An 18192-nucleotide genomic window follows, 5' to 3' on the forward strand; every position below is an offset into this window, starting at 1 on the left:
GGATCAAGGAATGCAACTGTACCATGCGGGATAGTGTCAAATGGTTAGTTTGTCCAGATACACTATTGTGGCCTTATTACATTTTATGCATCTTTAAAGGAGCACTAGGTCCTAAAATCCCCGAACATTTCATGCTTTGGATTTGTAATAGGAATTAAAAAAAAAAAGGGGGAGAATAAATTCATCCTAAGTCCCCCCGAGTTAGGTCATTCACTTTCTTAGAAATGTCTGGGTTGCTTGGCAGCGCGTGTGGGTGGTTGGTAGCAGAACTTACAACCAACCACAAAAGTCCTCGAGGAGGAACTGTATAAATTTGGTGGCCAGTGAACTTTCCCTTCACTTGACCACCGAACTGAAATGAACACAGACAGGTAGTTGGCAGCACCCAGCTCCACTGATTAAACTGTCTCTGTATCCCTCCAACTGAACCTGCCATATTCATATATTCATCCTTGTCCTGCTCTAGGTGAGTTTGATAATTACTCCTAGGTTAAAGTGTTAATTCTTTACTCAAAGTTTAGACCGAGTCATCATATGTTGTTATTATTACTATTGTGTTCCTTTCATTCCATCACTGTATTTTGAGTTTAGGTTAACAAACCTTAATAGATGAATATTAAGTTCATAGTCATTCCAACTTTGGCCAATATCCACTTGAGAAGTTCTTACTGCTGTTGACATTTTTATTGCTTCGTCGTTGTCATTTCTTGAAGCTTCGTCGTTGTCATTTCTTGAAGCTTCTTTTGGATGTTTGATGCATTAATTTTCACATATCTTAATTTGAGAAGTAGCCATTTTCTCTGAAAGTAGAACAAATTCCAAATTGATCAATTCCCTAAATCGTTTTTAGTTTTCTTTGAGTTTTGTTTGACTGATCTGAAAGTTTGCCATTTTTGCACAAAAGACCTGTGGCGACTGTAGTCTTAATAAAGTGGAACTTTACTTAAGAAAGAAGAGTTTGTAGGACTACATGTACAAAAACTCATGATTTAATGAACACCCAATGACATTTAATGAACACCCATGTATTATTCAGTGACCTTTTTGGCATATTCCAAAAGACAATCAGCATCTTATAATCATTTCCTGTTAGTTTTGACTAGAGTGAAAAGAGGAATAATTTCCTTAGTACAAATTCTGTGAATTTGTAACAGTTCCCTTTGATCGTTTGATAAGATTTTGATATATCAATTATATAGATTAATTTGATTATTCAGGATCTTGGTATTTTCCATCCTGATCAACTTTTACTTTATGAGTCATTCGTATTCCCTGAATTGTTTTCAGTGTTGTTAATAAATACCTTGGAGAGTTGATGGTTTCTGATTTGTCGAGACTCGATCACGTGGGGGTGTATTAACGGTGATATACAGACCGGCTTCAAAGAACAAGCGAAAAAATGGCCCCTGAACCAGTATTGATCCAGCCCCATGGAAGGCAATGATTGGCCAAATTTACAACAGTCATACGGCAGCTTGTAACAATACAGCACTGCACATACGCTCAACCACCTTCGCATGAGACTGACGCGCGCGTACGCAACACAGTTGCTATGGGTGCACGCGCGTAAGGAAGTTTTAAAACGACATCGTACAGCAGTATACTGAGGATGTTTACGACGCAAACGTAGATCCATCGACATATTTACCTTTCCTAAACCAAGCATCGTTGTAATTCTGGACACAAGGAATGCGTAAACGAAATTTCAGCTTCCTCCATCAGGTAAAAATATGAAAACATTGTTTTAATTTGTTACTGTTTATTTCATTAAAAAGGTATTTATCAATGGGAAAAACAGTGTGAGGATCCGGTCTTCACTGCGTGATAATGACCGGGTGTGGGGGTGACCGCTGTCCATTAACAGCGGTCACCCCCAAACCCGGTCATTTATCACGCAGTGAAGACCGGATCCTCACACTGTTATTCCCTTATTATGCAACAAGTGTAACCTTGTCATGCCCTGAGGTATTGGTCTTGGTATAATGTCCTTACTCACTTCTGGGTTAAGACAAACCTATGTATGCACACTAGTGGTAGAGGGCATTGACCAGCACTGGTGACCATGACAACGTTACACACAGCCTATTGTTTAAAGGGACTTTCACTTTTGCTTATTTGTAGATTCCATTTGCTTAGTATTTTATGAAGTTAATATTTATATTGTCTTGACCACCAAACTGCAATTAACAGAGACAAGTAGTTGGAAGCACCCAGCTCTACTGTTTAATTGTCCCTGTAACCTCCAACTGAACCTGCCATATTCATATATTCATCCTCTGTCCTGCTCTAGGCACAGCACAGAGGAGCCTATTGAGTATACACTGGACAGTTGAAAGCCTTGGCGTAGCTACATTTGTACGTGACTTCATCAACTGCATGGTAGCCAGTGTAGATGGGGTATAGAGGTATCCTTTATATGACCCCTTTCGTCCAGTCTTCTTCTTCTCACAGTTTAATGCATTGAGAGTGAAAGTCTCCGACTTTCCCTTCATCAAGTCAAGCAAGTCCCGTCAAGTTCCGTCAAGTCAAGCAAGCTCCGTCAAGCAAGTCTACAACAACGGATCAAGATAGGCCCTTTAAGTCTCCCCTTTTATATTCATTGTATTAATTGTATTAATTGTTTTGTAATTATTAGAACCCTTGGTTTCCTTTTCTTTTTGTAGTATAGATATTCTTTATTGAGGATATTTATATTAGACATACAACGTTTGAAATCTTATCCCTTTTTAGCCGGAAATGAAATAAAACTCACTGGTTTCAAGCAAAATATACAACCGTATAACCGGTAAAAATTAATTGTGTCGTATGCATTTGACTATATCATGCCCGCTACAGATTGTTTACTTATCCAATTTCAAACATCTGGTTGAAAGGAAACCAACCTAATTCATGGAGTCGGATATTCACGCTTTACCGGCATTGGCCCGATTCAGGTGGTGTACCGTCTTGCTGTTATGGTTTTCCGTAAAGAGACCAACACTGGCCCAATTCGGGCCCTATACCGTCTTTTTGTCATGGTTTGTTGTAAGAGGACCTGCAATGGCCCAATTTAGGCTGTGCGCCGTCTTGCTTTTATGGTTTTCCATTAAAAGTCCATCACTTGCCCGATGCAGGCTCTGAATGGTGTTACCGTTACCGTTTGCCGTACTAAGGCCATCACTGAACCAATTCCGACTCTGTACTGTCTACACAGAACAGTTTTGTTGCAATCAAGCCAGCATTAGCCCGCTTCTGGTCTTGTATCGTTTAAACAAAGAAAACCTATTGGATATTTGTTAATGAAATGTTCTGTTCTCAGGACAATGGATGCAGATTTTGGTTGTTTGTAAGGCAAAGGGCAGGGAGGTAATTTCATCGAGCATCTCAGGATCAACGGTTTTGCCCTACTCCCCCCACCCTTAAAAAATAAAAAATATAGAGGAAAACTCCCCAGACTACAATGTAAGTAGCTTCAGATAAGTGATATATAAATAACCTACTCAGTATGGTGCATGCTGCTCTGTGGGGGTGGTGTCTTGGCCTTGACTGCTGCGTTGGAGGCCTGGATCAGACTCAGTGTAGATCCATAGCTGGCTATGTTGTTGGTGCTTTTAGATTTCTTTATGCTCAGCTTGTCTTCAGAAAGGCAGAGAGTACTGGATGTTTGTAGTGACTGGTGAGGCATGGTATCACCTGGAATATAAATTGTCCTTATTGGCTCTGTAGGTAATCTAAGATTTCAAAATTATGTTAAGGTACTCTGACATATAATTGGAATTACATGTATATGAAGCTGTAGGAGGACAGGCTCACCCTGTACTAATTGCTGGTGATTAATTTGGTGTTTTCTGCAGTTTTTAAAATCCTCGACCAGAAGCGCAATGCACGTCTACGTGGTGACACATGCGAGGCACGCAGACTAAAAGGCGTCTTCAAAGCTAAAGCCAAGGGCGACCTTGAGGAGTTCTATGGCAAACTTGCCGACGACGCTGAAGGGTTACGTAGAAACAACCTGCACCCATCCTTTCAGGCCGTCAAGCATATGCGTGGCTCCCCATAACAGGGACGTAGCACCTTGCCAATAACTAAGACTGATGAGACCCCATGCACGACGGATGAGGAGACGTTGGCCTGCTGGCGAGAGCACCTCATCGCTCAGGTAACAGCCGCAACCCCTGCTAGGGATGTTTCCTCGGATGCTCCCAACGTGGCTGAGGTACGCCGTGCTATTAGAAAACTCAAGAACGGACGTGCTGCAGGATAGGACCCGACGGTATTTTCCCTGAACTGCTCAAGTGTGCAGAGGCCCCAATCAGCGTGGCCCTCCATGATCTCTTCCTCAAAGTATGGTCCTCAAAGTATGGTCCTCAGGTAGGGTCCCTGCCGAATGGAGGGACGGCATCATCATCTCCCTGTACAAAGAAAGGGTCATCGAAGTCAGTGCAGCAGCTACAGGCCCATCACTCTGCCGTCAGTTCCCGGAAAGGTTTTCAGCCGTGTCCTGCTGTCTTGCCTAGAACCACTACTCACCTGTCACTGTCACCCCCAGCAGTCCGGCTTTACGAGGCGCCGGTCAACAATGGATGCAGTGCTCGCCCTGTGACTTCTGTCGGAACTACAACGTGAGTTCAAGAGACCTCTCCAAGTTGCCTATGAAGACATCAAGGCAGCCTTCGACTTGGTAGAACAGAAAGCTCTTTGGCATGCCCTAAAGGCTACCGGAGTCCCACCATTACTGCTTCACCTGGTTCACGCCCTGCACAAGGGTGGTACCGCCACCATGCATGTCGGAGACGACATCTCAACCCCCTTTCCCACCACATCAGGTGTCCGTCAGGGCTGCATCCTCGCCCCTATTCTGCTGTGCCATCGACTGGATTTTAAATTGCTGTCAGTCAGATCTTGGTATAACAGTGGGAGACAAGTCCTTCACAGACCTGGACTATGCCGACGACGCTGCCCTATTCTTAGGAAAGCCTGACCAGTGGCCTATTTCACTCCAGAGGTTTGAGGAAGAAACCAGGACGATGGGGATGCCATGTGTCATGGGCCAAAACAAAGCTCCAGAATTGCACCGGCCTTGGCCCACCATTCGCAACAGCCACTGTCATGCCACTGTCGAAATCACAGAGAGGTTCAGGTATCTCTGCTGCGATATCAGCTCCTCTGGCTACTCATCGCCAGACATCCTCTGACGTATACGCCTCGCTTCATCAACCTTTGGCCAACTGGACTGGGTGTGGCGGAACAAACGCCTTAACCTTTCAACCAAGCTGAGGATAAACACGACTTGTGTCCTCCCTGTACAACTATATGGGTCGGAGACGTGGAGGCTCCTAACCGAGGATGGGTGAAGGCTTCAAGCCTTCAATACGAGGTGCCAACGGTGCATCCTTGGTGTCCGGTGGTCCAACTTTGTCACCAACACCACTATCAAGGGGACCACCGGTCTTGAGGATATCTGTGCTACCATCTTACGGAGACACCATTCCCTCTTCAGTCATGTCCGACGGTTATCGGATGACACACCAGCCCATGCCGCCCTTAAGCTTAGCGTCGACGTACTAGGGGGACCCCTCCCTGACATTGCCTGGAACAGACCCAGGGGGCGACCCCGCAACACCTGGTGGCGACAGCTAGAAGTTGACCACAAGACACGTGCACAACAGCTGTGGCAGTCTGCATCTGATCGCTTGGTCTGGGCGGCTCAACGTCCCCCATGATGGATATAGAGAATGATGATGATGATGATGAGTAGACAAACACAGGCAGCATGAGCACAGCTATATCTTCTATATTAGAAATGTGCAGTTTAGTGGATTTGAAAGCCAGCTGAACAACATTTTTATTGTGAGGGCGTTGATGGCCTTCATGATCAGTTTTGCATTAACATATTCACTGGTCCAGTCCACTATAAAACTTAATCTAAACTATATTTAACAGGGCATGTAAAATAACTTACCAGCTGAGACAGCTGACATGTATGTTGGTGGTGGTGGCATATCCTCATCACATTCATCAAGGCCCATGGGGGCATTGGCTTCCACATGGGCTAAACTTCCCACCACCATGGCCGCACCGATGGAACCTGTTACAGCAAAATGAACCATACACAAGTTAAGCACATTTTGTATCACATAAAGTTCGGGTTATTTCTTTTTCTTTGAAGAGGGTTTTATCTACTGACCAAGAGGATACAGGGTTTTCACGGAAAACCAGTGGGCACAGAGCATACTCATACATTTACAAAGGAGCATCACAAGATATTCCTTATTAATGTCATACAAACCTCCCTGGGTGTCTATAATGTAGGAATGTCAACAAAGAACATTGGGTCGTATGTATAAATCTAGCATTTGCTTTTACTACCTATTTGGAAGCATTTACTTGCATTTGTATGAATAAAAATGAAGCAAATGCTTTTATTGGAAAGCATTTGCTGAAAGCTAAAAGTATTTGCATTTTACTTGTTAGCTTTTTGTATGAATAAAAAGGAGTAAATGCTTCAGATTCAAGTATTTACTGGTCATTTTTCAAGGCTGGGTTTGGGCAACCTTGAAAATATAAAGCAAATAAAAACTGCTGCATTTTTTTTATTGTTAATCTCCCCAAAATTAACACAAAACGTTAATTAACTACATATAATACCATACACTGTATTTTGCACAACATTTATGCGAAATTTAAATATTGTTTTATTATTAAGTTCATTACTAGAAGAGACGATAATTTCACATTTTTTCGCAATATGAGAAGCGTTAGCATAAAATTCAGTGCAGCATAGAATGATTTAAGGATAAATTTTATCCAACGGCACCCTGGGGACTGAACAAAATGAAATCATTTGTTTAGTTTATTAGGTCAACTACCTTTGCCAACTATTATTTTTTAAATATTTCTATAAACAAAACTCTTTATGTAATGAATGTTGGTATGATTTTACCCACTTTAACACATGGCTGTGATTTTTATGCAATTGTGACGTCTACGGGACACTGTGGACCTTTACAATTTTCATGAGTGAAGAAAGTATACTTTCTGTATTCTGCAACTGGCGAAAAGTGTCACGATTTTTGCTGGATTTGAGGATCAGATGTACTACAACATGTCCTAGCAGCATCACCTTGAATTGGACTATACCCTATGTGCAAACCCTCCGTGTGTGTGGCAGTTGGTACACACAAAATAAACCCTATTGTTGACAATCATTCATCCATGCAAACAATCCAACGGTAAGAAGCATTTGCTACCTGGGGCGGATTGCAATAACCGGTCTTAAAGCTGTCTATGCGCATTAGACAGTCTAAAAGCTCTGGCTGTCAGTCAGTCTGTAAGACCATTGCAATGACACAGTTTAATTAGTAAGACAGTCTTAAAATAATTAGCCTGGGTTGGGCTGGCTTAAAATGGTCTATAGTTGGGATTTTTGGAATTCACTGGTGTGTTGAATTATTCTTTCCCAAAATATTTTTTCCCAGTTGATGAGTGTTTGATGATTAATCCTAAAAAAGCAGAGTACTGCTTGGAGGGAAAATTCTCTGGGATAGAAGGGATCTTCTGGAAAAATGTAATGACACTGAGTTGTACTGCAAATACAATTTTCTCAACATAAAATTTCGGAATTGACATTTGATTTCGCATGATATGAATCACACAAACCTAAAAAAAAAATTGTGCAGTCTCTCCAGTATTTGCCCGTAACCATGGAATGTTTGTTTGTGAATCATTACTCTAAGCGGGCTTAGTAAAGACCAGCTTATTGCAATGTGCTAAGTTTGGTGTCTTAACCAAGACCGTCTAAGAACAATAGCCGGCTAAAATTGGACTGGTTTAGCCAGCCGACTAAGACTGCGTTATTGCAATCCGCCCCTGTTGTCTAGTAAATGTTGAACAGTAAAGGAAAACTTTTATTCATACGGAATCAAGCATTTGCTTTTCCTTAATGCTTGTACTCCAAAGTAAATGCTTTTACTTTTTGCTTAAACTTCTTAGTATTTGCTAGCTTTTATACATATGACCCAATGGGTCGTATGTAAAAAAACTAGCAAGTGCTAGGAAGTTTGAGCAAAAATCAAATGCTTGATTCTGTATGAATAAAACAATTTTCCGGTGCTACATGCCATGAAAACTTAAGTTTGCCATATACATACATATATAGTGCAGAATTACCATTCGTGCATATGAATACAGGCGCGGATCCGGGGGGGGGGTTAACCCCCAGCTCTGTCCACACAAAAATTTCCATAGAAATTCATGAAAACAAATGCAACCCCCCCCCCCCGCTGACACCCCCAAAATTTTTACTGGTATCTAGACTTATGTTTGTGGACAAACACAGGGCTGTTTCGGCATCTTTTTTTGTGACATGTGACATGTAAAGTTTCAAGTATAAGTTCCATCCAGGAAGGATGTGTAGTTCTGTTGATAATAAATGGTGGCATATAAATATGTGATTATATTCTCATAGGGCTTGAATTATGATGTCACGTGTCAGGTGATGACGTCATGATGACGTCATGATGACGTGACATCAATTTTTATCTATAATCATCTATAACAACCTGCTACTACAGGGCGCTCTAACATTTTATGACGACACCTTAAATTTTGTTGAAACTTAGCCAGAGCATACATTGTTGAAAGCAAGGTCACATCTTTTACCAATTTTAAATTACAAAGCACTTCCCCTTACAACTGGAAGGAAGGGTCACGTGATTTTGCACGTAATATCAAAAATAAAAACCATGGTTTATTCTATCAATTCCTGCAAAAATCAAGTTCAAGTCTCTCACAGTTGATTTTATATTGATTTTTAAATATTAAATCTATTAATCTTTAACGTGACATCACGTAACCTATGATGACGTCATCGTTACGTCACTTCAATTTTTATCTAAAACATGTCCCGGTCTACGCACACACCAACTTTCAACCAAATCGGACTTGTAGTTCTGGAGATATAGACCTTAAAAATATGTACATTAAATGTAACGTCACGTGACAAAGTCATGATGACGTAAATGTTCGGGGCACAACTGCAGGTGCTGGTCTAAGTGTTTGCCGACTATAAAGACAATTGAATTGATTTTGGTGGTCAAAGTGCCGGGAACAAAAAAATGTGTACAAATGCTATGGGCCAAAATGACTGAAGAAGAAAAAGAAAAAAAACTAGAGCTATGTCTGTTCGATGAGCAGAACATAGGGCTTTTCCGTATTTTTTTTTGGGGGGGGGGGTGTTTTGTCCATATGCAATTAGATACCGTAGTTATAGGACTAAATTCTTCACATACATGTATAGGACTTCAAAATTTACACCTTTTAACATGATGTCACATGTCCCGCAATGACGTCATCGTAACAACACCATAAATCCCATGAGAGAAAGTGTAACATTTTGTTAGCGGAATAAAATCTTAAAAATTAAAAAATCATAAAAATATCAACCGATATTGTCATGACGACGTCATTTCAAATTTTGCATACTTGTGACATTATCTACCTATCCACAAAGTTTCATGAGGATGGGAACTTCTGTTATATGTGTTTTGGAAATTCGCGTTTTTGATAACGTCATCGTGACGTCACAAATTTAAAAAAAATGTGTATATATACCTATTACCTAACAAACAAAATACAAAAGGAATTTTGAGTTTTTCATGTTGCGTTCGTGAGATACGGCTTAAAGGTCCAAAAATTCAAAAATTCATATCAAATCGCACGATAACGTCATCATGACGTCACCTCATTTTTATCTATAACACATCGCAGTCTACCGACATACCGAATTTCAACCCAATCGGACTTACCGTAATTTTCGGAATATAAGCCGCGGCTTATACGTTGATTTTGCCCATGAAAATGTTTACTGCGGCTTATACACAGGGCGGCTTATACGCCGAGCCTTGAAGAATAAAAATGACATTTACATGTGTATTTAATGTTGTGGTATAAGAAGAGATGTGTTGCTGAAATACAGTGTAATTATCAATTAAGAAAGTCATTAACAAACCAAAAGCACGTCCCACAAAAAGGTACCGAGCGGTAAAAACGTACGGCTAGTAAAAGCTGTCTCTTCGACATCAACAACCGGCCGTACGTGATGCTGCATGCATGCTGCATGGATTCCCCATGGACCACACCATTTGTGGTAATAAAGGGGTGTACTTTCTTGGGAACAATAATTACCAATATTTTCCCTGTTTAAAAAATGAAAAAAAAAGACAACTAATACTTTTTATGGAGTTCGAAACATATCTTAATTTGATAATCAGTTGTTCAACATCACAATATATTTTTTTTCTTGAAATGTATTCAAGAAATGATGTAAAACTCAAAACAGGGGTGAAATCACCCCTTATGAAATTAATGGCTTCGTCCACAAAACTTTCAGCATCGTGTTGACTGTTTTCGAAGAAAATTACGATCCAAACTTGAATTTTTGACGTTACTACTCATTAGTAATCACAACAATTTGATAAGTTTTGCTGTAAAAACGGACTTGTTTATTCTTAGGGCAAAACAACTCAGCGTCTGTTGCCACAAAGCAGGATTTGTAGCACTCCAGTCTGACGACACATGGTGGGTTGCATGCTCTTTCAAGTGCTGGGGGAAAATGTTATCATTCGCCGGCGCAGGCTCACTGACGAGCCAGCCGGCAGCAATTCCCATTTTTTATTTCTCATCATCAATTTCCATATTTGTTTGTAATAGTATCGACTGTAAATGATTTGATATAACTTTTGTGGCCCTTTTTATAGCTTTCGTAGTGTAAATGGAAATGGTTCAGAGCATTTTGACTAGAATTTGGAGGCCTTACAAAATTTAAACCGCTGCGGTCGGTGCGGCTTATACGCCGGTGCGGCTTATACGCTGACTTCAAATCTTAATTTGCAGATTTTTGCGTGCTGCGGCCTATACGCCGCGCGGCTTATATTCCGAAAATTACGGTACTGTTCTGTAGATATAGGCCTTCCAAATATGCACCTTTGTGATGACGTCACGTGACCCATGATGACGTAATCATGACGTCACTCTTCGAGACACAACTTCACTATAGGGTCTTTACCTGAGATAAGTTTAATTGGAAAAGGACTTTTTTTAGGTCAAAAGTGGCAGGTACCAAAAACGTGTACAAAGTCAATGGGATTTGGGGTGGACCCAAAAAGATCAAAAAGAAGAGAAAACTAGAGGTCTATGTCTGTTTGCAACAGAACATAGGGCTTTTCCGCATTATGATTTTTTAATCAATAATATGCCCTGAATATGCATGAACATAAAATCTGTCAAAGTTAGCTGAAAATCGGCTAAAACAGTCACTGTGGACAGGATTTGACCTCGGCAATACGATGTATGTGCGTGTGTACAAGGTCTTTGCTTGGACAAAGAGTGATCTAAATAAATTACTGGCAAAGAGTCGAAAACGCACTTTGAAAATCGACAAATATTTTAAATTTTTTTGATGACGTCATCGTGACGTCACTTCGAACTTTGCATACTAGTATGATTAACTACCTACCCACCAAGTTTCATGACAATTGGACCTTTCCTTATATGAGTTTAAAAAAAAAAAAAATCGCATTTTGATGACGTCATGATGACGTCACACATTTTTCAAGTTTTGTGCGAATAGCTGTTACATAACAGACCAAATGCAAAAAAGAATTTTGCATTTTGCATGTTGCGTTCGGGAGATATGGCTAAAAGGTCCAAAAAAATAAATATTCATATAAAATCTCAGGATGAAGTCATCATGACGTCACCTCATTTTTAATCTATAACACATCCTGGTATAGCCACATACCAAGTTTCAACCCAATCGGACTTACATTTCTGTAGATATAAGACTTCACAATATGTACGTAAATTTTGAAAAATCAATAAAAAAATTAGGTGATGACGTCATCGTGATGTCATAGTCTTGGCATAATTTTTGTATGAGGGTCTTCCTTGGCTGTAACTTTGATGACGATTCCAGATCGTCAAGTTATAAAAATGGTGGCTTGAAAACGTGTACAAAGTCAATGGGTTAAAAATCCCACAGCAGAAAAACTGCACCTTTAAATACTTGATTTGCCTTTAAACTGAAACATTTTTATAAAATATTACTTGATATTCTGACTCTTGGGAATATTTTCAATCAAATGGCAAACGTAAAAAATACGATTTCTTTTTCCTTCTCATAGTAATTCTCGGCCGAAGTTCAGAACTACTCAGTAAGATATATCAGTGTTGTATAGGGAAAGACTTGTGGAGAAAGCTGTGTACAAAGTCTATGAGAAAAATTAATTATTCATAAATCCATAATAAATCACTTGATGACGTCACCATGACGTCACTCTTCGGGACACATCTTGGCTATAGGGACTATGCTTATGCCAACTTTCAATGATATCTGACAAAGATTAATGCCAAAAGTGCTATAATACGTCCCTGTCTATGCGCATGCATGAACATAAAATCTGTCAAAGTTAGCCGAAAATCGGCTAAAACGGTCACTGTGGACAGGATTTGACCTCAGCAACACGTGCGCTGCAGGCTGATTGACATACGATGTTTGTGCCTATGTACAATGTACGTGCATGTACATGTACATTGTGGACGTCCTGTCCTGTGCATGTTTTGAAGCAGAGGTATTTTCAACGTGAAGTTTTAAGCGTGCGCAGGGCATGTTCGAGTTTGCTTATCGCCTCGAAACTTTGAAATGTTTTAGACCTACCCTTCAATCGACAATTAAAGTAAAAACAAATATAAAAACTGCCATGGTTGATTTTTCAGGAATTTTCAAATGAAAAAGGGTCTTTTTATTATAACTTCCGGTCTGATGACGTCATTCGCCTAAAACTTTGCACACGTCTTAAGTGGGTCAAGGTCATCATATACACCAATATTTAGGCGATTCCGACAAACTTCGCCACAGACATCTATTCAAAATACATTTTTGCTAATTTTCAACCTGTCGCAAGAGGGCGCTCGAAGATTGCATGACGTCATCGGTAGATGATTTGAAGAATACTATTGGCCAAGAGACTAACACCCTTGCCAAGTTCATTTCTATTACCACTTTCAAATGATAAGCCACTTCCGGTTTGGGCCTTTTTCGACCGGAAGCAAGGGTCACGTGATTGCACACACACTGAATGAAATGAAGACCTCAACCTACTCTACCACTTGCAACAGAATGCTGCGGACGCGTACGGTTGATTTCTTATGCATTTTTAAATATTAAAAGTGTCACAATTTAATTGCCTATAAATAAACACAGGATGACGTCATCATGACGTCATCATTCCACAATGTTGTTTGAATTAGGGTCTTTGCTTGGACAAAGAGTGGTGCAAATGAATAACTGGCAAAGAGTCGAAAATGCCCTTTGAAAAGCGACAATTTTTTTTAAATTTCCGTGTACAAAGTCTATGGGAAAAATTAAATATTCAAAAATCTATAATAAATTAGTCGATGACGTCACCATGACGTCAATCTTCGGGACACATCTTTGCTATAGGGACTATGCTTATGCCAACTTTGAATGATGTCTTACAAAGATTAATGCCAAAAGTGGCGTGTAGAAAAAAACGTGTACAAAGTCTATGGGATTTAGGCGACAAAAAGAAGAAAGAAAAAAAAAAATGAGAACAAATAGAAAGGCTTTTCCGCTTTTTTGCGGAAAAGCCAAAAAAAATCAGAACAAAAACAAAGGCTTTTCCGCTGTTCAGCAGAAAAGCCAAAAAGTAGAGCTATGCCTGTTCGAAGAACAGGACATAGGCCTTTCCGCATTTTTAGAAGTATACAGTTTTTAGAAGTATAACAGTTCTTGGGCATTAAGACCAGCTTCTTTTAATTTTCGAAGCATGCACAATTTTCTGCTCGATTTAGTGATTATAGAGTCTACTTGCCCATCCCATTTCAAATCTTGTTGGCGAGTAACTCCGAGTAACTTAACCTTTTCTACTATAGCCAGTTTTTGGCCAGAGATACTTAAATCCAACATAGGGGTGTTTTTTTTTCCATAATAGACCAGCATAGCTTGACATTTTGCTGGGTTCAATTTGAGTTTGTTATTGTTAGTCCAGTCCTGCAGGGAGTCTAGACTATTCTGGATCTGGCCTGCACTTTCATACGGCCTAGTTTCCCCTAACGTTAAGTCATCTACATATTTCCAAACTTTGATTCCAGTATCTCTGTCCTCTTCCTGTGCGCCACTTTTGTCCCTTGGGGGATACCCCCTGAGAGGTAGGCCCAGTCAGAGAATTCAAACTTGTATTTCACTCTTTGCTTCCGTTCAGAAAGGAAGTCAACCACCCACTGTATGATAGCTGGAGAAACACCCATTTTTAGTAAGTTGTTCAAGGCAATTTTATGGTCTATGACATCTCCCTGTGCTATTTCCTCGGCTGCAATTGTTGTAGTTTTCTCACTCTATTAACATTGTGAGAGGCCTTTGCCTTCTTTATCTCACTAGTAACTTGATTTCTCAGTTTCTTTCTAATGAGTGTATTACCCTCAGCAAACGCCTTCTGTCTAAGCCCAATGAGGTTTTTAATTTTAAAACTGTCATCCACGGTTTGTCACCAGTGTGGAGATGAACCACTTTGGTTGAAAAAAAAATGATTAATTCCCTCATTGAGTGTTTGATAGAAGGCGTCTGCCTTAATTTGGGTATCAGTTACATCATATATTGGGGTCCAAGTTTGACTCTGAACCCATCTGCCAAACTCTCTTTGTTTTGATTCAGTCATTGGTCGAACCACTTTCCTTTTGACTTCATTCACGACCAGTGATTGTTTAGGCACTACGCTGACACAATTGTGATCACTAAAACCAATGGGTGATTTTATAATCGGCGCACAATATTGATCGGCCATGTTGGTGATTATGAGACCTTACACTACAATATTGATCAGCCATGTTGGTGATTATGAGATCTTACACTGCCTCCGGCTCGGGTAATTATCAGCACCCAGTCTCTAAGCGGTCTTAAACAGAGTGATAAAAACCTCCGGAGCACACATTTATTCCCTTCGTAATCTTCCTTGTCGAAGGGTCACATGACTAGTCACATGATTTACTAAGAGTGCCTAGTGCAAGAGACTAGAAACGTGTGCAATTACCTAAGGGAAAACATGGAGAGAGAAGAGTGCAAATACAGAGAGAGATGAGTGCAATAGTTTGGATCAGAGTGCAAAAGTGTTTACACAACATCTCGAGCAACCTTGATGGAGTGAGTGACAAGCTAAAAGGTTACTGTGTCGCAGGTTATTTACATCACAGGATGTCTTACCACGCTCAGCTACGCGACCACGCAAGGGTAACATTCCATTCTCTCGAGATAAGTAAGGGACTGCAAAACTGGACCGAGAACTCCCATTAGTGTTCATGGGTAACACACGGGGGAGAGAAATTCTCCGTGCTGCTGAGCAGTCCTCGGAGAATGCCACAGCACGCAATGCTATGGAGAAAGGAACTTAGCTCGCTGGGGTGAAGGGAGGTGTGGTCAGTCGCGCACATGTACATCGCTACATGAATAATGCGCTGTGCTTGGTTCATTATTGTGTCAGTACTTATGGCATAAATGTGCAAGTTGGCAATTTACAATAAATGGGTAAAATACAAGAACTATAAAAGACAACAATGAGATTGTGTACTTCATGGACGGAGTGAAACCAGAGGGCGCTAGATTTCCATAACCAAGCATTCTGGGTTCGCAACACTATTCCCCCTCAAGTTTTTACAACGTCCTTGTTGTAACCAAGAGGAAAAGAAGAGTCAGTTCAGTTGGCTCGTAGAAACTCCAGTTCATGAGTTCAGATCGAGGTAGAATAGTGAACAAAAAAACAAGTTCGTTGATCAAAGGCTAGTGTTCTTCTAATGTTCGTGGTGACTGTCACTTTTTGATGTTTTGTATCTAATCTAATAGTAATTATAACTAAACTCTACGGAGACTAAAAACTACTAAAAAAAAATAAAGCAACTATAGGAATAAAGGAAATAAAAACGAAGAGTATACTGTCTAGGTAATGTATATTTACAGGGACTTGAATGATCCGGCCAACGCCTCTGCCACGGTTTTGGTGTATCTTTGCACCGCATCATTCTTTTGAAGTACAGATTGTTTCACCTGCACGGGCGCTGTCTTCGAGTTTCTTTGCAATGTCTTTGGACTGCGCCTGGGCGATCGCCACTATTTTGGTCTTGAGGGCCCGTTCCAGTTTGTCTATCCGCTTGTCTTGTTCACAGAGTTTGTCCATGATGTCTTGTAGGCTTACTGCGGGGACACACGGTGTGAGGTTTGGCTTGGAAATAGCCACAGCTGGTCGGGGAAACGCCTGTGTGGTACGCAGGGGAGGCGAAATCTCGTCGAAGGCTGGCCGGCAGTTGTGAAGGCGGGTATATTGGTGGGCGCTTGAACCAGCCCCGGCACCGAGGGAATCAGGAAACTTATATCGGGCGTCTGGGGCTTCTCTTCAACTGGACTCCTGGCTAGGGGGACTTGAGGTGGTTCGGCAGACTCCGTGTCCGATCGCTCATCCTGCAGCGGGGTGCTGCAGCATGAAGACTTGTCAAGTGAAGGGGGTGCATCAACTGGCGAGCAGCTCAGGTCCTCCGCCATAACAAACACATGTTGCTCTAGGTGGGCGTTTTGGTCTGGCGTGATGTCTGCGCTTTGGAAGTGACGCCGAAGCCACGCATCTCGTCACTGGGGAACACTCTGTCGTGGTGAGATGAGCCCTTTGGCGTCAGCCTGCTTCTGAGTGTGTACAGCACTAAGCATGTGTGATTCAAGTCGGGAATGGTTTGAAAATCCCTTCTTGCAGAACCCACATATAAAGTTTCTCATGAACCATGGCCAATGAGAATGTTGGCAATGCCTGTCGAGGGCGAAAACATCCCGCAGTGACCTTTCACAGTAATTGCAATCCATGGCTGTAACGCACGATGTTGTCAACGAGATAGTGAGAACAGTTGTGAGGGGAGCAAGTTCATTTTGGGGTGGGTAGGAGGGACGCTGGTCCGATGGATGTGGGGCCCTTTGATTGGTTGTGAACTAATTGGTTCGCCGTCATAGAAACAAGTGTTTGTTTGTGTTTTGGTCATGTTTGGTTGCCTTGGTATCTCAGCAAAACTGATAACAGAACATAACCAGCTGTCATGCACTATCAGTACCTGGCGGTCCGACAGCCGGGCAATGTCATTGACGGGCTATATACACACACTGCGATGGCCACCAGCTGTTGCGTCCGGATTTGCGAATGGGCAGGCAAGGCGGGGTCACTACAGTGTTTACTTCCGCATTCCTGACCTTAGCGGGGTCAACAGAAAACGGACATGCAGGGGGCTAGTCGATATCTACGAATCTCGCTGGTGTACGCTTAGTGCGAGAACTTCGGCGGATGGGGGTAGTGTTCGTTGCAGTTTTTGTGGGGGGAGCGTTGACTGCAACAGGTAGTTCTTGGATGTTGTTCTGGGCTGTAGAAGGAATGAACAGTGTCTCAGGCTGAGGACAGTTGAGGCTCAACGTCTTTTGCAAGTCTGTCATCCATTAGGGAATATCATCGCTGTGGTACTGTTTCAGTCGGTCTTGGTGGAGGATTTTGGTTTTCCCCCGTTGCTTTAACCGGATCTCAAACAGCAAGTCACTGGGTTTCTTCTGGACGATGCATGGTCCTTTCCACTTTGCTTGTTTCAGTTTTGGGGACAACCCAACAGTTTTAGTGCTGTCTCTCATGTACACCAAAACACCAACGGTGTAGTTGTTTTGGGATACACGAGCGTCATGGTCCTTTTTCTGACGAGTGGCTGACTGCCCAAGGTGTTCACGTACAAGGTTGTCTCCATAGGCGCGCCTACTCGGTAGTCCTCTAGAGGAGCTCGGGGAGTTTGGTGTGGCCTTTTGCGGGCACCACACTTGCTGCACTTTCTGATCCACTCACGGACGGACTCCTTTAACTTATACCAGTAGAACTGACGTTTTGTCTTTGTGATTGTTTTCTTGACACCAAGATGCATCTTCGCACGCATGTGCGACACAGTGATTTTTCATGTCACCTGTCAATGTTTAACCTTTTGTCCAGCCGGAGAAGGCTCCGATCAGTGTTATGGCCTGTGTTTCTACTATTGAAACATTCCAATAACGACTGGTGAAAGAGATTAAAACTACGTTTGCGATGATTTTAACGTGCCATTTCCATCGACTTTTCATCGACTTTTCTTCGAAAT

At 41.5% G+C, this 18192-nt stretch overlaps 1 protein-coding gene across 1 annotated transcript in view; it reads right to left on the reverse strand.

The window, feature by feature from the left end:
• The window catches only part of LOC119727343 (stromal interaction molecule 2-like), a 110453-nt gene that overhangs the window by 15318 nt on the left and 76943 nt on the right, over positions 1 to 18192 (reverse strand). The window contains exons 8-9 of the mRNA XM_038199197.1: positions 5942 to 6067; positions 3480 to 3672 (exon numbers count right to left, since the gene is read on the reverse strand). Coding sequence (XP_038055125.1) covers positions 3480 to 3672; positions 5942 to 6067 — 319 coding nt within the window. The remainder of the gene's footprint in view (positions 1 to 3479; positions 3673 to 5941; positions 6068 to 18192) is intronic.

This window comes from Patiria miniata, unplaced genomic scaffold (assembly GCF_015706575.1).
Source record: "Patiria miniata isolate m_02_andy unplaced genomic scaffold, ASM1570657v1 HiC_scaffold_20, whole genome shotgun sequence".
In the NCBI taxonomy this organism is placed as follows: domain Eukaryota; kingdom Metazoa; phylum Echinodermata; class Asteroidea; order Valvatida; family Asterinidae; genus Patiria; species Patiria miniata.